This window comes from Lepidochelys kempii, chromosome 8, assembly GCF_965140285.1.
Source record: "Lepidochelys kempii isolate rLepKem1 chromosome 8, rLepKem1.hap1, whole genome shotgun sequence".
Lineage (NCBI taxonomy): Eukaryota > Metazoa > Chordata > Testudines > Cheloniidae > Lepidochelys > Lepidochelys kempii.
In genome coordinates, this window is record NC_136387.1 from 41,782,777 (window position 1) to 41,807,185 (window position 24,409).

Here is a 24,409-nt window from a genome sequence, read left to right on the forward strand (position 1 = left end):
CTGGGTCAGACAGAGGGGGGCTGAGCTAAGGAGAAAACAGGGTCCCAAGCTGAGCTGGAGATCAGAGCTGTGCCAGATCCAGAGAGAGCAGACCCTGTCCTGGGAGCAGAGCTGCAGCCCCAAAGCCAGAGGCACAGCCCAGAGAGAGCAGACTTGCCCTGGGAGGACAGGTGCAGCAACCAAAGCCAGAGGGGCCAGAAAAGCAGCCCAGGAAGCAGGTCAGTGCTGGGAGCAGAGTCACAGAAGCAGCCTGCGGAGCAGACCTGTCCTGGGAGCAGAGCTGCAGCAACCAGAGCCAGAGAAGCCAAAGAAGCAGCCCAGGTAGCTGGAGGCAGAGCAGCACCAGCAGTGCTGAGACAGCGTGGTGGAGGTGGGGCTGGAGAGTCCGGAGCTGGGTGCGGTGAGCAGCTGGGGAGAGCGAGGGGGACCCTGGGCAGCGGGCCCAGCACAGGGAGACACCTCAGCCAAGAGGCTCTGCAGGCCAGGCTTGGATCATAACCCAACAGGGCGGAGGCGACACTGGGCAGAAGGGTCCTACCACTTAGAGCCTGAGAGCGTGTGGCCACCACCAGAGCAAGTGTCCAACCCACAGCATCCCTGCAGCACAGCCAGGGCCTGAGCAGGAGGCCTGGGACTTACAAGGAACAGACTGTGAACTGCCCTGACATTCCAGAGACACTGTTTGTGATGTTCCCTGCCACAGAGCGGGTTGATGTGTTTCCTTTAACCTTTCCCATTTTTCCTTATTCTTTTTAAAATTAATTGTTGAATTTGCTTTAAATTGTATGTAATGATCAGTGGGTCAGAGAAGTGCCCAGTGCAGAGAGAGTACCCCAGAGTGGGGACACCCTAGCCTCTGTCCTAGATGATCACAGCAGGGTTGGGGGTTGAGCCCCCCAGGAATCCTGGGCCCAGCCTTGTTGGGATTACAAGGACTCTGCCAGACAGGAGAGTGGAAGGGGCAGGGAGACCACTGGGTAAAGGAAGTGGGAGATAGGACTCAGATCCTTTCGCTAGCCCACTTCACCGGGGTAGTGTAGAAGCCAGGAAAGTTCCCCACAATAGCGGGACTATTCTCCCGCTTACATATAAAATTGACACATTGAGAGACAGCAGATACACCTTATGACTCAGCAAGGCATGCAGGGGCATGCCTACGGAGAGGACTCTAAGGCTTTCAAGCCATGTGCTGGGCAGCTTGAGTTTGGCTGGGCAGGCCACATGGTAAGAGACTATAAAAGGCAGCTGCATCTTCTCCATTTGATCTTGATTCCTCCTTCTTGTCTATGGAGGAACTTTACTACAAACTAAAGCTCTGAAAAATGGACTGAATGACCCATCCCAGCTGTGGATGCACTCCAGAGACTTGATTTGAACCTGCAGTTTATTCCATCACTGCTAGAAGCCTGAATCAAGAACTTTGCCATTACTGTATGTAATTGATCCATTTTACCAATTTTAACTCTCATCCATATTTCTTTCTTTTTATGAATAAACCTTTATATTTTAGATTCTAAAGGATTGGCAACAGTGTGATTTGTGGATAAGATCTAACTTGTATATTGACCTGGGCCTGGGGCTTGGTCCTTTAAGATTGGGAAAAAATAACCTTTTCTCTTTTACTGGGGTATTAGTTTTCATAACCCATTACCCTCATAAGGAGTGGTGCTGGTGGCGATACTGGGAAACTGGAGTGTCTAAGGGAAGGAGTCTAAGTGTCTAAGGGAAGGAGGATCCTGGGAACTACAGGCCAGTCAGCCTCACCTCAGTCCCTGGAAAAATCATGGAGCAGGTCCTCAAAGAATCAATCCTGAAGCACTTGCATGAGAGGAAAGTGATCAGGAACAGCCAGCATGGATTCACCAAGGGAAGGTCATGCCTGACTAATCTAATCGCCTTTTATGATGAGATTACTGGTTCTGTGGATGAAGGGAAAGCAGTGGATGTATTGTTTCTTGACTTTAGCAAAGCTTTTGACACGGTCTCCCACAGTATTCTTGTCAGCAAGTTAAGGACGTATGGGCTGGATGAATGCACTATAAGGTGGGTAGAAAGCTGGCTAGATTGTCGGGCTCAACGGGTAGTGATCAATGGCTCCATGTCTAGTTGGCAGCCGGTGTCAAGTGGAGTGCCCCAGGGGTCCACTGGGGCCGGTTTTGTTCAATATCTTCATAAATGATCTGGATGATGGTGTGGATTCCACTCTCTGCAAATTTGCGGATGATACTAAACTGGGAGGAGTGGTAGATACGCTGGAGGGGAGGGATAGGATACAGAAGGACCTAGACAAATTGGAGGATTGGGCCAAAAGAAATCTGATGAGGTTCAATAAGGATAAGTGCAGGGTTCTGCACTTAGGACGGAAGACCCCAATGCACAGCTACAGACTAGGGACCGAATGGCTAGGTAGCAGTTCTGCGGAAAAGGACCTAGGGGTGACAGTGGACGAGAAGCTGGATATGAGTCAGCAGTGTGCCCTTGTTGCCAAGAAGGCCAATGGCATTTTGGGATGTAGAAGTAGGGGCATAGCGAGCAGATTGAGGGACGTGATCGTTCCCCTCTATTCGACATTGGTGAGGCCTCATCTGGAGTACTGTGTCCAGTTTTGGGCCCCACACTTCAAGAAGGATGTGGATAAATTGGAGAGAGTCCAGTGAAGGGCAACAAAAATGATTAGGGGTCTGGAACACATGAGTTATGAGGAGAGGCTGAGGGAGCTGGGATTGTTTAGCCTGCAGAAGAGAAGAATGAGGGGGGATTTGATAGCTGCTTTCAACTGCCTGAAAGGGGGTTCCAAAGAGGATGGCTCTAGACTGTTCTCAATGGTAGCAGATGACAGAACGAGGAGTAATGGTCTCAAGTTGCAGTGGGGGAGGTTTAGGTTGGATATTAGGAAAAACTTTTTCACTAGGAGGGTGGTGAAACACTGGAATGCGTTACCTAGGGAGGTGGTGGAATCTCCTTCCTTAGAAGTTTTTAAGGTCAGGCTTGACAAAGCCCTGGCTGGGATGATTTAATTGGGGATTGGTCCTGCTTTGAGCAGGGGGGTGGACTAGATGACCTCCTGAGGTCCCTTCCAACCCTGATATTCTATGAAAATACCAATTCATTTCACCCTGAGCCAAAGCTGATGGGGGGAACGTCTACCTGTGGCTGGAGGGAGGAGGCGTGTGAGAGACGGGGCGGAGGGCCGGAGGGAGCAGGTGTGTGAGAGACTTTGGTATGCAGGGCCAGAAGGAGCATGCGTGAGAGACGTCAGGGCTCGGGGCCGGAGGGAGTAGGCAGGTGAGAGATGTCGGGGTGCAAGGCTGGAGGGAGCAGGCATGTGAGAGATGTCGGGGCACAGAGCTGGAGGGAGGAGGTGCATGAGAGAGGTCGGGGATCGGGGCCAAAGGGAGCAAGCATGTGAGAGATGTTGGGGTGAGGGACTGGAGGGAGCAGGACCCTGTGAGAGATGTCGGAATGCAGGGCCAGAGGGATCAGGCATGTGAGAGACATCGGGACGTGGAGCTGGAGGGAGCAGGCATGTGAGAGACGTCAGGACACAGGGCCAGAGGGAGCAGGCATTAGAGAGACATCGGGGTGCAAGACCAGAGGGAGCAGGCGCATGAGAGACGTCGGGGTGCAGGGCCGGAGGGAGGAGGCATGTGAGAGACGTTGGGTCATGGAGCTTGAGAGAGCAGCCGTGTGCGAGACAACGGGCGCAGGACTGGAGGGAGCAAGTGCGTGAGAGATGTCGGGGTGTAGAGTTGGAAGGAGCAGGCGTGTGAGAGACGTTGGGGTGCTGGACCAGAGAGAGTAGGTGTGTGAGAGATGTCGGGATGCAAGGTTGGAGGGAGCAGGCACATGAGAGATTTCGGGGCATGGAGCAGGAGAGAGCTGGCATGTGTGAGCGTTGTCGGGGTGAGTGTGTAACAAAGTGGCCTTTGGCGGGACACTACTGAGAGTATCAATTCGGGACAAATTGCATAGAGCAGGGCAGTTACAGCGCAAGGCTGACGTCCTTTGCACACCAAACCAGCCAAACAGAAAGGACTCCAGTTTTACCCCACTGGCTAACCAGAAGTCATACAAGCAATTAGAATCATAGAATCATAGAATATCAGGGTTGGAAGGGACCCCTGAAGGTCATCTAGTCCAACCCCCTGCTCAAAGCAGGACCAATTCCCAGTTAAATCATCCCAGCCAGGGCTTTGTCAAGCCTGACCTTAAAAACCTCTAAGGAAGGAGATTCTACCGCCTCCCTAGGTAACGCATTCCAGTGTTTCACCACCCTCCTAGTGAAAAAGTTTTTCCTAATATCCAACCTAAACCTCCCCCACTGCAACTTGAGACCATTACTCCTCGTTCTGTCATCTGCTACCATTGAGAACAGTCTAGAGCCATCCTCTTTGGAACCCCCTTTCAGGCAGTTGAAAGCAGCTATCAAATCCCCCCTCATTCTTCTCTTCTGCAGGCTAAACAATCCCAGCTCCCTCAGCCTCTCCTCATAACTCATGTGTTCCAGACCCCTAATCATTTTTGTTGCCCTTCACTGGACTCTCTCCAATTTATCCACATCCTTCTTGAAGTGTGGGGCCCAAAACTGGACACAGTACTCCAGATGAGGCCTCACCAATGTCGAATAGAGGGGAACGATCACGTCCCTCAATCTGCTCGCTATGCCCCTACTTCTACATCCCAAAATGCCATTGGCCTTCTTGGCAACAAGGGCACACTGCTGACTCATATCCAGCTTCTCGTCCACTGTCACCCCTAGGTCCTTTTCCGCAGAACTGCTACCTAGCCATTCGGTCCCTAGTCTGTAGCTGTGCATTGGGGTCTTCCGTCCTAAGTGCAGAACCCTGCACTTATCCTTATTGAACCTCATCAGATTTCTTTTGGCCCAATCCTCCAATTTGTCTAGGTCCTTCTGTATCCTATCCCTCCCCTCCAGCGTATCTACCACTCCTCCCAGTTTAGTATCATCCGCAAATTTGCAGAGAGTGGAATCCACACCATCCTCCAGATCATTTATGAAGATATTGAACAAAACCGGCCCCAGGACCAACCCTTGGGGCACTCCACTTGATACCAGCTGCCAACTAGACATGGAGCCATTGATCACTACCCATTGATCCCGATAATCTAGCCAGCTTTCTATCCACCTTATAATCCAGTCATCCAGTCATCCAGCCCTTCTTTAACTTGCCGGCAAGAATACTGTGGGAGACCGTGTCAAAAGCTTTGCTAAAGTCAAGGAACAACACGTCCACTGCTTTCCCTTCATCCACAGAACCAGTTATCTCGTCATAGAAGGCAAGTACATTAGTCAGGCATGATTTGCCCTTGGTGAATCCAGGCTGACTGTTCCTGATCACTTTCCTCTCCTCTAAGTGCTTCAGAATTGATTCCTTGAGGACCTGCTCCATGACTTTTCCAGGGACTGAGGTGAGGCTGACTGGCCTGTAGTTCCCAGGATCCTCCTTCTTCCCTTTTTTAAAGATGGGCACTACATTAGCCTTTTTCCAGTCGTCCGGGACCTCCCCCAATCGCCATGAGTTTTCAAAGATAATGGCCAATGGCTCTGCAATCACATCCGCCAACTCCTTTAGCACTCTTGGATGCAACGCATCCGGCCCCATGGACTTGTGCTCGTCCAGCTTTTCTAAATAGTCCCAAACCACTTCTTTCTCCGCAGAGGGCTGGTCACCTCCTCCCCATGCTGTGCTGCCCAGTGCAGTAGTCTGGGAGCTGACCTTGTTCGTGAAGACAGAGGCAAAAAAAGCATTGAGTACGTTAGCTTTTTCCACATCCTCTGACACTAGGTTGCCTCCCTCATTTAGTAAGGGGCCCACACTTTCCTTGACTTTCTTCTTGTTGCTAACATACCTGAAGAAACCCTTCAATACATGTCTTAATGGACAAGTATCCACATAATAAACATATTACTGAAACCACAGCTACAGTCTAGGTGCAGCTGGAGAGTGCAGAAGCCACAATGGTTTGTAGGAACTTCCTCTTTGATTCCAATTCCCACTGATCCACACTCCTCAAACTTTGCTTTGAGTTTTTAATTGAAATGGTCCTAAAAACCCACAGTAAAACTCAGCAACAACTGCTGTGTTTCACCCATTTCATGTAGGAATCATACACTGCCCAGAGTCCCTCAAAAGATTCATGCACTACAGAAATTTGTTTCATATAATTTAGGCTGAGTTTTGAGTTTGTAACAAAAACGCCAAGTCAGACGAGTTTTGCATGGTCTGGGGGTCTGTAATACAAGATTCTAACAGTTCTGTTCACATTCTGGCAGGGGGACGTTTACATCCCTCTGCAAAACTGCTCCCTTTGAATTGGGAAAAAATCATGAAAACATCCATTCCTGGGAGGAAGATCTTCTGGTTAAAGCTCTGACAATGATTCCTTCCATGACCTTGGGCGAATCACTTGGCTGTGCCTCAATTTCCTCCCCTGGAAAACATGATTTCAAATCTTATTGTGTGGAGATTCACTATGTCACTGTGAGGTGAGGAGGGAGGTAGGTTTATAGTATTTGTCTGATGCTACAGAAATGCAAAATTTTATCGTCTTAGCTTCTGAAAAAAGTTTTCTCCCCACGCCCCTGTATTTTGGGAGTCAGGTGCTCAGCAGACACCCTTGAGCATGGCATTTAATACAGGCAGCTCTCTGCAAGCTTCCCTCAGGCACATCTGATCGGTACCCAGTGTCTTTCCAGTCCAGGCTCTGTGGCTACGCTGCTAAGCCTGCCAACAGGGGAGACTTTGTGTTAAATAACATGGCAGCTTTTTGTGACACAGTGTGCTTTGTGGATATGCATTTACTCTCCACTGGGAACTAGACTGAGACCATCAACAGAGTTTACATAAGCTACCAAACAGCCATCAGATAGTCACATTGTTAATAGTGGCTGGATATGTACCACTGACCTAGCAAAGAAAAGTTGTAGAGTCCATTAAAAGTCCTCCAAGCCATCCAGTCATGCACGACCATACATCTGAGAGCAAAGAATGCAGGCCATAACTACAGGAGGATGGCCTGTATCCTGGCAAGCAATCTGGGAAGATTTAGGAGTCATAGTGGATGAGCAACTAAAAATGAGCTCTCAGTCTGGCACTGTGGGATAAATGGCTAATGTGATGCTTGGACATATAAACAGGAGAGTAGCAGTAGGGAGGTGATTTTACCTCTGTATACGGCCTTGATGAGACTGATCCTGGATTATGCATCCAGTTCTGGTGTCCAAATCTTAAAAAGGATTTTGAAAAATTGGAAAAGGTGCAAAAAAGAACCACTAAAATTATTTGAGGGCTTGAGAAAATGCCTGATAATGAAAGACTTAAAGAGCTCCATCTCTTCAGTTTAATAAAAAAATCAAGAGGTGACTTGATTATGGTGTACCAATACCTCCACAGGGAGAAAATAATGAATACTAAAGGTCTCTTTGACCTAGCAGAGAAAGGCAAAATAAGAATCAATGGCTGGAAGCTGAAGCCAGGCCAATCTCAATGAGAATAAGGACCACATTTCTAACAGGGACAGAATTTAGCCATTAGAACAAACTCTCCAGGGAAGTGGGGGATTCGGCAGTACCAGGGTAACTGGGTAAAATGTAATGGTCTGTGATATACAGGAGGTCAGCCTAGGTGATCCCTTCTGGACTTAAAATCTATGACTCAGTGATTCATTTCCCATGGCGAAAGTTTAAAAATCAGAAGTGCATGTCTTCCCCCTGCCTGGCTTTACAGTGCATGGCTTCCGCTCAGACAAGAAATGTCACAATAATAAGAGAAACATTGTGGCTATATATTGCTGGCCTGTCTGGCACTAGGAAGTGTTGCCCATTGTGAGAGAGAGCCTGTTCTCACAACTTCTGCAGCTTGATTTTTACAGCAAAAAAATGTTTGGCTAACTCTGTTGAGGGATCTTTCTGAACTGAGCTGGCGGGGTTCAGCCCATTCCAAGCTGACAAGTATCCACACCACAACTGGCTGTAAATACCTCCATGGGGGGAGTCTCAGCAGAGGCCAAGGACTGAACTAGCCATGGAGAATGAACTCCTCCTAGAGGCAGGCTCTCGGTGCTGGGCTTGGGACAGGCTGCTGTGGATGCTGTGCGGGAAGCTCATTCTGCTGTTGCACATGTCTGTGGATAAAGAGAACTTCAATGTCTGGGTCTGTCACTTGAATCTCAAATTAACTCACAATAAACAAAGAGACCCTGTGTGGGTTTGCCTTTTATCATCATAATGATTCCATACTTCTCACTTTGTCTGAGCTGTGACTGCAAACATGGTAATGGAGCCATTACAGTGAACTGATTCACCATGTAAAACCAAACATAGAACTGTGCAAAAAGCTGGATAACATATAGCTTATCCATGCACTGGGTACTGTTCTAACTATGCACTGACACCATCCACAGTAACAGCTCCTCGGAGAGGGGTCCCCCTGGCCTATGCAGACAATGAATAGGAAGACTACTAAGTAAAGTTGTAGGTCCAGTGACATTGGCTGCAAAGTCTCACAGTTTCATAGACTTTAAGGCCAGAAGGGACCAACATGATCATCTAGTCTGACCTCTTGCACATCACAGGCCACAGAAACCCCCCTTCCCCTCCTGTAAAAGACCCCAACCTCTGGCTGAGTTACTGAAGTCCTCAAATCATGGTTTAAAGCAGGGTGGGAAAAAAATCAATGCTTTTTTTTAATTAAAAAAATCTGATTTTTTATTTAAATCAGATTTTTTGATAAAATGCTTTTTGAGGAAAAAACCTATCTCATCATGGAATAGGGATTACACATTCTAATTCTATAGTATTAGACAATATATTCATGTAATGTTGAAGAAAAGTTTTGTAAATGACTTCCAATAGTGCATGGATTAGGGACCCCAATTTTATGGGGTTCTAGGGGCTACTGTATAGATTATTTAGGTTAATCTTTCTATCTACCCAATGGGACTCAGTGCTCAGTCTAGAAGATACCATCAGAGATGCTTAGTTTTGCAGTTCTCAAACTGTGGATTTGTGTCTTCAGAGATAACATGCTTGTTAACAGCAAAAATGTTTTTAAATAAATAAATAAATAATATATAGAGGAGAGAAATAACAGATCTCAACCCTATTGTCCCTCTGCAAATTTGTGTACACAGAATCAATCCCTTACATCTCTCTAAAAGTGCAAAGTTTCAAAAAGTTCAATGAACAGAAGACTGTTGGGGGCGGAATAGATCTGGACAAGGAGAAGAAGTCTGGAGATAAATGTGAGAAGGCAGTAGAAACAAAAGTGAAACTGTATGAGCAGCATATTCCAGAAATCTTGAGGTCTTTCTGAGTGTAGCCTTCATTGATTTGAGATCTACCATACTACTCTCTCACTAGAAGGGAAAACCTATAATGGCAGCGGGCTGTAAAAGAGACCCAGTCTGGGAATATTTTAATGAAGTTCCTCTACCTGTGGGTAACAGGCATGCATGAAAAATGCAAACAGTGCAACAAAGAAATGCAAGGCCTGGTTGCCTGAATGAAACAACATCATGAGAAGTGTTCCTTCTCAGGAGGAAGCTGCACTGAAGATGATGAAAGGAACATGCCTAAACATTCAGGATCTTCAGGTTGGTAAACTTTTTTATTTCATACTTCTTTCTTAAAGGACTGTCTGTCTTCCTTCTGGACTATTCTTGAATTCTCATGTTTGAGCAAAAAATATAGTTGTTACTCTATGGTACTATCATTTTAGATGCAGTTGTGATAAAAAATAAAGAGCTGAAATAGGCAGATCTTCCTTTTACAATTTCACCTTTAAAGTAGTACTGAGTGTCAGTCAGTGCAATGAGTAATACTAAATGAGCAGTATGGCAATAATAATTAAATAAGTGCATTGACTTATTTTGTTTAGAAGAATACATCTTCAACATACAGGATTCTGAAGACTATCCACCTTCAAGATCACCATCATTTTCTATAGTTTCAGAGTTATCTGCCAATGATTGTGCTTCAGTCACATAATGTATGTCACATAGCTACAGTATATAACCTGGAGCAAAAAGAAAAAAAAATCTCCATCATCCAGAAACAACCATAGATATGTTTGTGATAAGAACCAGCAGATTACAAAAAGAAGTAATTGATGAAAAAATTTCCCCGTTTGTTTATGCAACAAACTCTCCTTTCTGTATGATTGAGACGTTGAACCCACATTTCATTAACATGGTTCAGTCATTAAGACCAGGATACAGTCCACCCAACAGAACAGATGTCGCAGGAAAATTGCTGGATAAAGTGTATCAAAGAGAACTTGAGCACCGTGCAAAAGGTCTAGAGAGTGAAACTGTTAACCTGAGTCTTGATGGGTGGAGCAATGTCCACAATGATCCTGTTGTATGTGGTTGTGTAACAACAGAATAAGGGAATGTCTTCCTTACAGAAACAACTGATACATCAGGAAATGCACACTCAACAGAATACTTACAAGAAGTAATAGTAAAAGCTATAACAAACCGTGAAAAAAAATTCAAATGTTTAGTACGCAACTTGGTCACAGACAATGCTGCAAATGTATCCAAGATGAGAAGAAATTTAGAAGAGAGTCCCAAGCTAACAACATACAGTTGCAGTGCTCATTTGATGTACCTCCTAGCCAAAGACTTCAGTATTCCAGAAATATAGGCTAATGTCGTTGAAATTGCAAAATACTTCCGTAACAACCACTTTGCAGCAGCTGCTCTGAAAAAAGTGGGAGGAACCAAGCCAACTCTCCCACAAGACGTGCGATGGAACTCAGTAGGGGACTGTTTTGAGCACTATATCAAGAACTGGCCAAATCTGATGACACCTTGTGAACAAAATCATGAAAAAATAGATGGCACTGTCACAGCCAAAGTTCTCACCATTGGGCTTAAGAGAAATGTTGAACCCATGCTGAGTACCCTGAAGCCTATTTCTGTAGCCTTGAACAAAATGCAGGGAAATCGCTGTTTTATTGCTGATGGTGTTGATATTTGGAAGGAACTGAGTGAGATCTTAAAAAGAGAAATGTGCAAAGACAGAGTTAAATTACAAGCATTAAAAAAAAGAATGGGACAAGCACTATCTCCAGCTCATTTTCTTGCAAATATTCTCAATACTCGGTACCAGGGTCAAACCTGAACTGCTGAAGAAGAGGAGTTGGCTAGGACGTGGACATCCAGCAATCATCCCTCCATAATGCCAACCATAATAAACTTCAGAGCTAAGGCTGAACCATTCAAGAAATATGTTTGCTGATGATGTTTTAAAGAAAGTCACATCGGTGAACTAGTGGAAGTCACTTAAGCACTTGAATTCAGAAACTGTTGAAGTGAAAATCTCAGTTTTAACAGCAGTAGCTTCTTCTGGTGGTGTAGAAAGAATATTTTCTTCCTTTGGACTAATTCATTCCAAACTGAGAAATCGTTTGAGACCTGAAAAAGCAGGAACGCTTATTTTTCTTTTCCAGATTATGAACAAACAGGAAAATGAAGGTGAAGACGACTGAGTTAGCTGCAGAAGCCAATATTTTAAGTTTCTCATGTTGACCTGGCTGACAGTGTCAATTTAATTTTTGTTTTTTTTTTTTAAATATTTCATTTAACTATTAAAAACAATTTTAACAAAAACAAACCTGATTTTAAAAAACTTGAATGTTTAACTAAATTCAAAAATTCATATGCTTGTTTTGTTAAAATATTATATGTTTGCTGTTGAAGAAAAAAATCCAGGATACATAATGTTGTTGTTTTAAATCAAATCCATCCTGGTTTAAAGGCTTCAAGTTACAGAGAATCCACAATTTACTCTAGTTTAAACCTGCAAGTGACCTGTGCCCCATGCTGCAGAGGAAGGTGAAAACTCCCGGGGTCTCTGCCAACCTGACCCAGGGGAAAATTCCTTCCTGACCCCAAATATAGTGATGAGTTAGACCCTGAGCATGTGGGGAAAACTCACCGGGGAGACACCCCGGAAAGAACTCTCTGTAGTAACTCAATGCCCCATCTCCAGCCATTGGAGATATTTGCTACTAGCAGTCACAGATCAGCTACATGCCATTGTAGGCAGTCTCATCATTACCATCCCCTCCAGACACTTCTCAAGCTCAGTCTTGAAGTCAGTTAGGTTTTTTGCCCCCACTGGGAGGCTGTTCCAGAACTACATTCCTCTGATGGGTAGAAACCTTCATGTTATTTCAAGCCTAAACTTGTTGATGGCCAGTTTATATCCATTGGTTCTTGTGTCAACATTGGATTTAACTTAAATAACTCCTCTCTCTCCCTGGTATTTATCCCTCTGATGTATATAGACAGAGCAATCATAGCTCCCCTCAGCCTTTGTTTGATTAGACTAATCAAGACAAGCTCTTTGAGTCTCCTCTCATAAGGTAGGTTTTCAGTTCCTCAGACCATCCTAGTAGCCCTTCTCTGCACCTGTCCCAGTCTGAATTCATTTTTCTTAAACATAGGAGACCAGAATTTCGCCCAGTATACCAGACGAGGTCTCACCAATGCCTTGTTCAATGGTAAGAACACTTCCCAATCTCAACTGGAAATATCTGTCCTGATACATCCTAGGAGGACTGCATTAGCCTTTTTCATGGCTGCATCTCATTGGCAGTTCATAGTCAATCTGTGAATGACCAATACCCCCAGATCATTCTCCTCCTCTGTCACTTCCAACTGATAAGTCCCCAGACTTGTTCATAACTGTTCACTAAGAACATAAGAATGGCCACACTGGGTCAGACCAAAGATCCATCCAGCCCAGTATCCTTTTTACCGACAGTCGCCAATGCCAGGTGCCCCAGAGGGAGTGAAGCTAACAGGTAATGATCAAGTGATCTCTCTCCTGCCATCCATCTCCACCCTCTGACAAACAGAGGCTAGGGACACCATTCCTTACCCATCCTGGCTAATAGACATTAATGGACTTAACCTCCATGAATTTATCCAGTTCTCTTTTAAACCGTGTTATAGTCCTAGACTTCACAACCTCCTCAGGCAAGAAGTTCCACAGATTGACTGTGCGCTGAGTGAAGAAGAACTTTTTTTTATTTGTTTTAAACCTGCTGCCCATTAATTTCATTTGGTGGCCCCTAGTTCTTATTATGGGAACAAGTAAATCACTTTTCCTTATTCACTTTCTCCACACCACTCATGATTTTATATACCTCTATCATATCCCCCCTTAGTCTCCTATTTTCCAGGCTGAAAAGTCCTAGCCTCTTTAATCTCTCCTCATATGGGTCCTGTTCCAAACCCCTAATCATTTTAGTTGCCCTTCTCTGAACCCATCTTTTTTGAGATGAGGGGACCACATCTGTACACTGTATTCAAGATGTGGGCGTACGATGGATTTGAATCCACAGAGCAGCAAATGAGAATTTCACATTGCAAGAGGTATAGCAATCAGAGAAAACAATGTGACTTAAGGATTGAGTGTCAACTTTAGGAGTAAAACCACTATGGTGTGTTCATTTAAAATCACTCCCTTATGGCTCATTTAAACTAGATTTGTGTATAAAACATGCAGACACAAGAGTAGCCAAGAGATAACATTTGTAAAGAAGTACTAGGTAATTAAAGTGCAACAAGATCAGAAAAAGAGAGTTTTAAATTATACTACTGATGTTTTCAGAGTAACAGTCGTGTTAGTCTGCATTCGCAAAAAGAAAAGGAGTACTTGTGGCACCTTAGAGACTAACCAATTTATTTGAGCATAAGCTTTCGTGAGCTACAGCTCACTTCATCGGATGCATACTGTGGAAACTGCAGAAGACATTATATACACAGAGACCATGAAACAATACCTCCTCACACCCCACTCTCCTGCTGGTAATAGCTTATCTAAAGTGATCACTCTCCTTACAATGTGTATGATAATCAAGTTGGGCCATTTCCAGCACAAATCCAGGTTTTCTCACCCTTCGCCCCCACAGAGGGTGAGAAAACCTGGATTTGTGCTGGAAATGGCCCAACTTGATTATCACACACATTGTAAAGAGAGTGATCACTTTAGATAAGCTATTACCAGCAGGAGAGTGGGGTGTGAGGAGGTATTGTTTCATGGTCTCTGTGTATATAATGTCTTCTGCAGTTTCCACAGCATGCATCCGATGAAGTGAGCTGTAGCTCACGAAAGCTTATGCTCAAATAAATTGGTTTCTCTAAGGTGCCACAAGTACTCCTTTTCTTTTTACTACTGATGTTATGATGAGTTGGCAAAGTTTATAACCAGTTCTTTTTAACTGGATTTTATTTCAGACTGGAATAGGCAACATCTGCTGTGGATGCTCTGTGCTTTCAGGGCAACATTCTCCTCTCCAATCCACTTGTTAATATCTTTACAACATTGCAGATTTCAGATCTATTGCATGTTCTGTACTCTTCTGCATGCATGGGCAGCGCGTGAGCCCTCCATTCAGGGAGGGTACCCCCCAGCTCTGCCCCTTCTGCCCAAGGACCCATCCCTACCCCATCCCTTCCGCCCTCTCCCCTTCCAGTGGAGCCCTGAGCCCCCGCACAGTGGTCAGAGGAGCCCTGCCCCAGCTGCTCTGAGCCCCGGGCCACCGCCGGCTGGCCCACGCACCAGCCACTCTGGCCAGCCTGACCGCCAGCCTGCCCACCCTAGCCCCAGCCGGCTTTGTGGGAGAGGCTGAGCAAGGGCGGGAAGAGGAGCAGTGTGGGCGGGGCCATGGGGGAAGTGCAGGAGCGGGGTCTCAGGGCAGAGCATGGGTGGGGTCTCCCCTGGCCTAAGATACCCACCGCTCATGTCTGCATGTGCGACTTCCACTGATGTCAGCAGTAGTTCTACACTGAATAAGTGAAAATCACTGCTGTGTGGATAGGAACTATGCTGTACATAGTGTTCAGGAAAATATTGCCTTTCTTTTGTCTGTGGATATTTTAACACTTGCTAGCTGGTGGCAACAATTTCCCTCGTGTAATTGAGGCTTCTTGCACATTATCACAGCCAAAACTTGGCACCAAAGTGTTAGCAGCAGCTTTTCCAGCTGAGGTAATCAATCTAGGTTTGTACACCTTATAACGGATCTTCCTCCGGAGCTGAACCTACAAAGGGCAAGCCAAGCCTGCTTCAGCTGCACATGGTCTTCTGCAAACTTGCCCTCCCATTGAAAAGGAACTATACTGATACCTTTAAGTCACTGCTCTCTGCTTCCCGCAACTTCTTCAACCTGAAGTCCCCCTCACAAGGGTTCAGAGCAGAAGGTGGAGCCACGCAGGCACACTTGCAATCGGGCCCTGAAGAGATGGTTTCTACGGTGTAAAAATCCTCTGCTTTGGAAGTGCCTTCATTAATCCTTTGGCAGGCGCCTCGGCCCAGAGGTCTGACCAGACACTTACACTGACAGTTGGAGCCTTCAGACACTGCTTTCACCTTGTCATAGTCACCTAGCAACTAATCACAAGAAAATCACAATGCATCAGTTTGCTCCTAACATAAGATTTTACTTTTGGTTTGCTTTGTAAAGTTTTTGAGAAAGGCTCAGACACTCTGAACCTTGCAGAAATAGGTCACTGCTTACACAAATAGGTCACTGCTTACACAAATTGCTGACTAACATTTCTTCGAGTGCTTGATTTTTTGCTACTTAGCTATTTGGGAAAGAGGGATTTCTGGTGGGGTATTTCCTTTCACCATTGTAAAAGAAATTGCTGAAGCCCAAACAGTCCTTATCTACAACGGGTTTGGCAAAATTTAAATTTAAACAAAGGGACAGAGCCACTACATTTTATATTAATTATACTGATTCCATCAGAGTTAATCCATTGAATTCTTTGCAACTACATACAAGGTGCCCTACTTCGGTGGGTTTTAGGAGTTAAGGGAGTCAATGCGTGGTCTGGAATAATGCATAAACGTAACCCATATACTTCCTGGTAATATATAATTTCGAATAGTCTCCTACAATCCCACAGGTTTCCTTTATGGATAGTCACAGAAATCAGTCTTGAAATTGAAGTATAAAAATAACTTGACAGTATGTTTTCAATATTCTACTGTGTTAGACATTTCCAAGGACAGATAATACTGCACAGTACATCTGCCAAATCTAACAGAGAACACACCCTGAACTTTGCTGCTTTAATCCAGATGCACTATTCTTGAGACAAGGTGGGGGAGGTAAGATTTTTGATTGGACCAACTTCTGTTGGTGAGAGAGACAAGCTTTGGAGCTTACATTGAACTCTTCCTCAGGTCTGATTTGTGTATAAAACATTCAGACACAGGAGCAGCCAGGAGGTCTGGTCTGAAGAAGAGCTCTGTGTTAGCTGGAAAGTTTGCCTCTCTCACCAACAGAATACAAGATATGACCTCACCCACCATGTCTGTCTAATATCCTAGGATCAACAGGCTCCAACACTGCATACATGGAATATTCTTGATTTTCAATCGTTTCTCTATGACACAGAGAAGCTGTGAATTGATTTTCCAGTTCCCTGTACAGCAGTTCATCTGTACACAGGGATCAGAGAACAGTTACTCTGCTGCAGTTGCAAATAAACAAAAGGATGAATGGAATGAACTATACGAATTGGTAATTAACTATATGCAGCAATAATCAGAATAATAAACCTCTCCTGTTCTCAGCTCCCATAACTAATCCAGTTCCCAAAGCAGGAGGGCAAGACAGTTCGGATTAGTAAAGCCACAGGAATTTGGCTCTCCCTTAGCCACTCGCTGCCTTGCTGGGAGCCTCACCTTAGAGTAGTGGTTCTCAAACTTTTGTACTGATGACCCTTTTCACATAGCACACCCCTGAGTGCAACCCCCCTTATACATTAAAAACACTTTTTATATATTTAACACCTTTATAAAGGCTGGAGGCAAAGCGGGGTTTGTGGTGGAGGCTGACAGCTCGTGACCCCCCCCCCATGTAATAACCTCGTGACCCCCTAAGGAGTCCGGACCCCCAGTTTTAGAACCCCTGCCTTAGAGCAAGCGGTGCTGGAGGGGTTAAAGCGCCAGCGTCCTTTAGGGAAACTTGGCACCAGAGGGCCAAGTCCCAGCGCCTTTGTGCAGAGCTGGGAGAGAGAGACACACACTCGCAGCTCCCTGGCGAGGGATCCCCAAACCCGGTTGGAGCCAGGGCAGTTCGGCTCTGCACACTGGGGGAGGTTACCTGAGATAAGATGTTCTCCTGGTTGTCCGCCTCGTTTTGCAGGGGCTCCTCCTCTGGGACCCCCTCCGGCTGCGAGGTGCGGGCCGGGCCGGGCCGGGCGGGGGTCGCAGTCGGGGGGGCGCCCCTGCCCGCAGCCACGAGTGCAGCGCAGCAACACAGCAGCACCAGGGGCTGAGCCATGGGGGCAGCGGGCAGGGCGGCCGCAGCGGAGATCCCGACTCCGACGGCTCCCTCGGGCTAGGTGCGCGGCAAGGGGCGCTGCCGGGGCGCGCCGCGCATGTCCCCCGGGGAGGGCGCAGGGCTCTGCTAGCGCAGCGAGTGTCGGCGGAGCGCGCCGGGCTGGCGGCTGACTGGGATCGGCTGCAGGGCAGGGGGCGGGAGGAGGAGCCTGGCTATTGTGTCTCCGCTCGGCCGGGGCAGGGGCAGAGGAGGAGCAGCCCGGGCCAGCGGCTGGCACCGGCGCCTGGAAGCTGGGGATCCCGCGCCCGCCCCAAGGGTCTGAGCCCCTTCGCCCAGTGGCCGACCGTTCACTCCGGGCAGGTGCCGTGCATCGGAGCCGGCCGTTCGGGGCAGCGTTCAGAGGGCGCTCAGCAGAGCCCAGGGCAGTGAGCCCATTCCCCCGCCTCCCCCGCTGGGGTGCCATCTCCCAGAGCCCTGTATCAAAGGGATGGGGGCGCCCCGGGCACGGGGGCACTGACGGGCTGGGGCTGCCATCGCACCTCACTCCCATGGAAGCTCTGTCCAGCCAGGAACCCCTCCCTAGCCACCCACAGGCCAGTGGCAGCCGGTCCCCACGCTAGCTGTGCCAGCCAGCTTGCCGTCACCAGGCAGGCCACAACGGAGGAGAGGGACTATATGGGTTAACGAAGGAGCGGGTGCGAGAGGCTGTGCCTGAGGCCCTGACCTCAAGCGTGGCACGTGGCTCCCCTGCACAGACACAGAGACAACAGGCACCAGGGGAAGGGAACAGAGAGGGGAGCCCTCGCCCATCCCTCTGGCAGAGACTTAGGAGGCACAACAGCATCCATGCAGGAGCCCCAGAAAACCTTTGCGACAAAGCATGGCTCCTGGTGAAGGAGCTCGGGGTGGCAGGCACTGTGCCGACTGCCACGGACGGATTAACTTTTTGTGGGCCCAGCGCCAAACATATTTGGGGAAATAGGGCATGTGATGGGGCGGCGGTCCACAGAGTGATGAGGCACAGTGCAGTGGGAGTGGCCCCACTCAGGCCAGCACAAGGACACTGTTTACAAACATACAACTGCTAGACACACACTGGCCCACCCATCCCTGCGCTGCCAGCGTGCCCCTTCCACACTGCCCAGCGCCCCCTCACCCAGAGACCTCCCCCACAGATCCCTATGCCCAGTGCCCCGGGACCCGCTATGCCCAGCACCCCCTGCCCAGAGACCCCTCCCGCTGACCTCCAACCACAACTACACAGCACCCTGCACACCATACCCCCTGCCCAGCTCCCCCACCCACAGATCCCCTAATGTCCAGCACCCCCTTCATGGTCCCACCATGACAGCTGTACAGCACCCCATATTCCTGAGGGAATTCTGCATCAAATTCTGTGCATAATATTTTAGAACACTGCAATTTTTTTTTATTTTTTTTTTACAATAAATAAATGTGGAAGCTCCACCCTGGCAGTAGGGAGCACAGGCCACAAGCTGCATGGAGGTGGGAGAATACCCTGCAGCTTCCCCCGGACCCCTGGGACAGGGACTTGGCAGTGAGACTGAACCTGACCCTGTGTCAGGGTTCCCTCCCCACTCTGAACTCTGGGGTACAGATGTGGGGACCCGCGTGAAAGACCCCCTAAGCTTATTTCTACCACCTTAGATTAAAAACTTCCCCAAGTCACAAATCCTTTCCTGTCCTTGGATGAGTACTACTGCCAGCACCAAGTGAGTTAGACAAAGATTCAGGAAAAGGACCACTTGGAGTTCCTGTTTCCCCAAAATATTCCCACAAGCCCTTCACCCCCTTTCCTGGGGAGGCTTGAGAATAATCTACCAACCAGATACGTAAACCACATGAGCACAGACCAGACCCTTGGGTTTTTAGGACACTAAAAAACAATCAGATTCTTAAAAAACCAGAACTTTATTATAAAGGAAAAAAAGAAAAAGAAGCACCTCTGTAAAATCAGGATGGAAGGTAATTTTACAGGGTAATAAGATTTAAAACACAGAGGACTCCCCTCTAGGCAAAACTTCAAAGTTACAAAAAATAGGGATAAACCTCCCTCTTAGAACAGGGAAAATTCACAAGCTAAAACAAAAGATAAAGTAATGCATTCTCTTGCTATACTTACAATTTGTAATCTTAGAGGCTTATTTCCGGTATGGTTTTAGGAGAGGGGCTTATTTTCTGCCTGGTCCCTCTCTTTGTTCTAAGAGAATAACAAAGAAGCACAAAACAAAAAACCTCCCCCACAGATTTGAAAGGATCTTCTTCTCTTATTGGTCCTTTTGGTCCGGTGCCAACCAGGTTATTTGAGCTTCTTAACCCCTTACAGGAAAAGGAGGGATTTTATGCTACCCTTTAGCTGTATGGTTATGACACCCTGACACAGCACAAGGGTCATGCCTGCCACAGAAACACCCTGTGGGCAGGGAGGCTCAGCCTGGCAGCAGGATCCAAGTGCAGAGGGACTTAATGTGGGGGGATCCAGATGGGGGTAAGAGGGTTCTGTGTGGGGCAGTCTGGGTGCAGGCAGCTCAGTGGGGGATCTGGATGCTGAGGGAGGTTCCAGGTGCAGGGGCAATGGGAGTCTGCAGGGGGGATCAAGTGAAAGTGGTTGGAGATCAGTGGGGGGCAGGGTCTGGGTGCAGGGGAGGTGGGATTCATTTGGGTGGGGGTCCAGGTGTTGGTGGTTGGGGCTCAGTGGGGAGGGCGTCTGAGGGGGGGGCTCACCGGGGTGGTACAGATGGAGGGGAATTGGGGCTTCTCAGGATGAGGGTTTGATGGGCCTGCTTAACAGGGGAGCCAAGAGGATCCGCATGCTGGGCCCCTGCTTCCCCTATCCCCTTCTCTTCCCCATCCTATGCCCCTTCCCCACCACTCCATCTCCTCACCAGGCTTGGGAGGGCAGGGGGGAACTGCCCCCCAGCACAAGCCAGCGGAGCGGAGTGGGTTGGGGCTGGGTCACTCCATTTCCTGCCGCCCGGTGATTGCAGGGCAGGCCCGACCCCACACTCATGGGGTGGTGGGAAGTGGAGTGACCCAGTCCCAGCCCGCTCTGCTCCCCGGCTCCCAGCCTTGGGACTGCGGGGTAGGGGGAAACAACCCCCCAGCACTCACTGGCGGCGTGGAGCAGGCTGGGGCCAGGTCACTCCACTTTCTGCTGCCTGTTGAGTACAGGGCTTGCCTGACCCCTGCTGCAGTCCCCTGGGATGTTGCTCAGGGGAAGAGGTGGAGTGGGGGCGGGTCTGGGGTGGAGCAGGGGTGGGAAGAGGCAGGGCAGGGGCGGGGCAGATTTCCTGGCCAGCTCAGCCGGCTCGGGGATCGGGCTGGACAGGGCCCATTGGTGCCAAGGTAAACCCGGTACTGTCAGCCGCCAGCAGAACACATCCACACAGTTTAGGGTTCCGGTTGTGATTCTCCCCATCTCCAGGGGAGGTGAGGGAGGCAGCTAGAAGGGCTGCCTATGGCTGGAGGGAGGCAAGGACTGCTGGGTAGGTGAGATGCTGGACGGGTGCTGTATGCGTAGTGGGGGGACCAGGGTTTCTAGATGGCTGATGGAAGTAGCCAAGTGGTTGCTGGGGGTTAGCTGATTGGGGCTGGAGCTGTGTGTAGGAGCTGGGGTAGGTGGGCACAGACAAACCCCAGTCATCAGCAGGTGGGATCGAACCAGGGACCTCTGGAGCTAAATGCATGAGTATGTACTGCATGAGCTAAAAGCCACATGGGCCCTTCGCTAAAGCTATAGAGCAGACTCATTAATCTCTAAGTGGTCTTAGTGCCACCAGAGGGGACACAGCAGCATACACAGAAGATGTGTGGGTTACATCTGGCAGGGGGCGAGTGCTAAGTAGGTTAGTGCTGTGCCTGTCCCTGCCAGACTGAGGGGTAGCTGGTGAGGAGGTTTCTGGGGGTAGCTCTGGAGAGGTGCTGGTGAGGTTAATGCTGGATTAGTGGGGAGGGTGCTGGGGTCATTGCGCTGCAGCATGTCAGGAGATAGTAGTATTAGAACTAACAGCACATAAAGGCCACCTGAGATCTGGTCCCCTTGTGCCAGGTGCTGCACAGATGCAAGATGAAAGGTGATCTCTGCCCCCACACGCTCACAGCCTGAATAGCTGAGGTAGACAATAAGCTGGGTTGAGGAAGGCTACAGCCCATGCAGAGCAAACCAGCATCCTGTTGTGCCTGGGTTTGGGGGCGGTTTGTTTTTCATGTATATTAATCAGTTGGGAAGGGCCAGAGACAAAGGAGGGATGCGGGCCCAGCCTTGGGGATGGGCCACCCAGGAAACCACACAGAGGTGCCATGGTCAAGGACACTCACGCAGCAGCGTACAGGTGTGTGCTGCTGGTGTAGTCAAAAACTGCTCACACCTGGCAGGGGAGTGCTATGTGGGGGAATGCCTAGATTTCTCCCTGATTCCTCCAGCAGAGGAACGTGGGGGAGGGGGCACCTCCTCCCAACTTTCCTCTGCCGCCCCCTAAGGCAGGGCTGGCCTTACCATGAGGCGAACTGAGGCATCCGCCAGGTGCCAGGCTGTGGGGGGGCGCTACTAGGACCCAGAGTATAGAAAATTGTATCTGCTGCTGGTGCATATGTATTCTCTCTGCTCTAGATACACAGAGACGGTGGAGTGCTGTGCTGGAGGAAGAAGGGCACAAGAGACATAACAGGCAGGCAGGAGAAAAGGTGAGAGGGAATAACAGAAAGCAGCAGGAGCTACAGGGAGAGAAAGGAGGAGGAGCCTCTTATGTACCTCTCTAGCACCCCCAGAAGCCTGGACTGATTAACACCAGCTTCTCAGGGAGCTTCCTGTTTCCTGCTGCTTCCCTGAACCCACTTGAGGAGAACAGGCAGTCAACTGAAGTAGTAGCAGCCAGTTAGGCCCTTAAGACGCTGATATCTTCCCTCACTCAGGCCCTGCTACTAGCCTGCTTATTTGTCCCCTTCAATTGAGTGTTGAGAGCCACTATAGCTGGCACAGAACAGCAGTCATGAGTGAAAGAAGAAAACACCCCTCTGGGGCAGCATTCAGAAAAAGAAAGAAAGCAAATGAAGCTTTTCTATCTAAGCAGGAAGGCGCTCTCCTGAGATACATAGACACAAACAGAAAAGGAGTACTTGTAGCACCTTAGAGACTAACTCATGTATTTGAGCATAAGCTTTCGTGAGCTGCTTCATTGGATTCATGCAGTGGAAAATACAGTAGGGGGATTTTATATACACAGAGAACATGAAACAATGGGCATTACCATACAAACTGTAACGAGAGTGATCAGGTAAGGTGGACTATTACCAGCAGGAGAGGAAAAAAAAAATCCTTTTGTAGTGATAATCAAGGTGGGCCATTTCCAGCAGTTGACAAGAACATGTGAGGAACAGTAAGGGGGAAAAATAAACATGGGGAAATAGTTTTACTTTGTGTAATGAACCATCCACTCCCAGTCTTTATTCAAGCCTCATTTAATGGTGTCCAGTTTCCAAATTAATTCCAATTCAGCAGTCTCTCGTTGGAGTCTGTTTTTGAAGTTTTTTTGTCGTAATATTTCCACTTTTAGGTCTGTAATCGAGTGACCAGAGAGATTGAAGTGTTCTCCGACTGGTTTTTGAATGTTATAATTCTTGACATCTTATTTGTGTCCATTTATTCTTTTACGTAGAGACTGTCCAGTTTGGCCAATGTACATGGCAGAGGGGCATTGCTAGCACATGATGTCATATATCACATTGGAAGATGTGCAGGTGAATGAGCCTCTGATAGTGTGGCTGATCCAACCCCTCAGACAGAGACAAACACCTACAAGATCTCTATCAAGCGTTCTTACAACTACAATACCCACCTGCTGAAGTGAAGAAACAGACTGACAGAGCTAGAAGAATACCCAGAAGTTACTACTACAGGACAAGCCCAACAAAGAAAATAACAGAACGCCACTAGCCGTCACCTTAAGCCCCCAACTAAAACCTCTCCAGCGCATCATCAAGGATCTACAACCTATCCTGAAGGACGACCCATCACTCTCACAGATCTTGGGAGACAGGCCAGTCCTTGCTTACAGACAGCCCCCCAACCTGAAGCAAATACTCACCAGCAACCACACACCATACAACAAAAACACTAACCCAAGAACCTATCCTTGCAACAGAGCCCGTTGCCAACTGTGTCCACATATCTATTCAGGGGACACGATCATAGGCCTAATCATATCAGCCACACAAATTTTGAAGCAACATCTGGGAACATCCTCTCTGACACTGAAACCACTAAGTGCCACATGATGGGAAAGTCGAGTGGAGGTGATAAAACCTATCAAACACCAAATTGGGAAGATAGATGATGCCATAGTTGCCATTATGGAGGATAATGCTATGACAGGAACTGTTTGTGGGAGAACAGTGGCAGAGGGAAATGGAATCACCAGAAACATACATAACTTCAAATTTCTGTGTGGCTTAGTATTGAGGCATGACATACTGTTTGAAATAAATGTTGTAAGCAAGAGACTCCAAGATGTTGACCTTGATATATCTGGAGCAATGGAACAACTGGACAAAGCAAAGTCATACCTACAGTCTTACCAGTCAGATGAGGGATTTTAAAATGTTCTGAAGAGTGCACAGAAGTTGGCAGAGGAACTTCACACTGAAGTTATTTTCCCACCCATTCAAGAATACAAGAGTCACCGAAGAAGATGACATTTTGATTACGAGGCATGGGATAATCCCATAAGAGACCCCAAACAACAATTCAAAGTTGACTTCTTTAACCAGGTGCTAGATTGTGCAATACAGCCAGTTGAAGAACATTTCATGCAGCTCTGTGGGGGGAGGGATAGCACAGTGGTTTGAGCATTGGCCTGCTAAACCCAGGGTTCTGAGTTCAATCCTTGAGGGGGCCATTTGGGGCAAAAATTGGGGATTGGTCCTGCTTTGAGCAGGGGGTTGGACTAGATGACCTCCTGAGGTCCCTTCCAACCCTGATTTTCTATGATTCAAGGAACACAGCAGTATATTTGCGATGTGGTATGATACTCCAAAACTCCTCACTATACCTGAAG

The 24,409-nt window shown here is 47.9% G+C and overlaps 1 protein-coding gene across 3 annotated transcripts in view; it reads right to left on the bottom strand.

The window, feature by feature from the left end:
* The window catches only part of OLFML2B (olfactomedin like 2B), a 97,488-nt gene extending 79,948 nt beyond the window's left edge, over positions 1–17,540 (bottom strand). Inside the window, exons 1-2 of one of the 3 annotated variants that reach the window (XM_073356210.2) lie at positions 17,157–17,540; positions 15,167–15,430 (exon numbers count right to left, since the gene is read on the bottom strand). In XM_073356210.2, the coding sequence (XP_073212311.1) occupies positions 15,167–15,430; positions 17,157–17,336 (444 nt within the window). In that variant the 5' untranslated portion in view covers positions 17,337–17,540. The remainder of the gene's footprint in view (positions 1–15,166; positions 15,431–17,156) is intronic. The other 2 variants (XM_073356208.2, XM_073356209.2) reach the window with 2 other exon arrangements.
* Between the last annotated feature and the right edge of the window lie 6,869 nt (positions 17,541–24,409).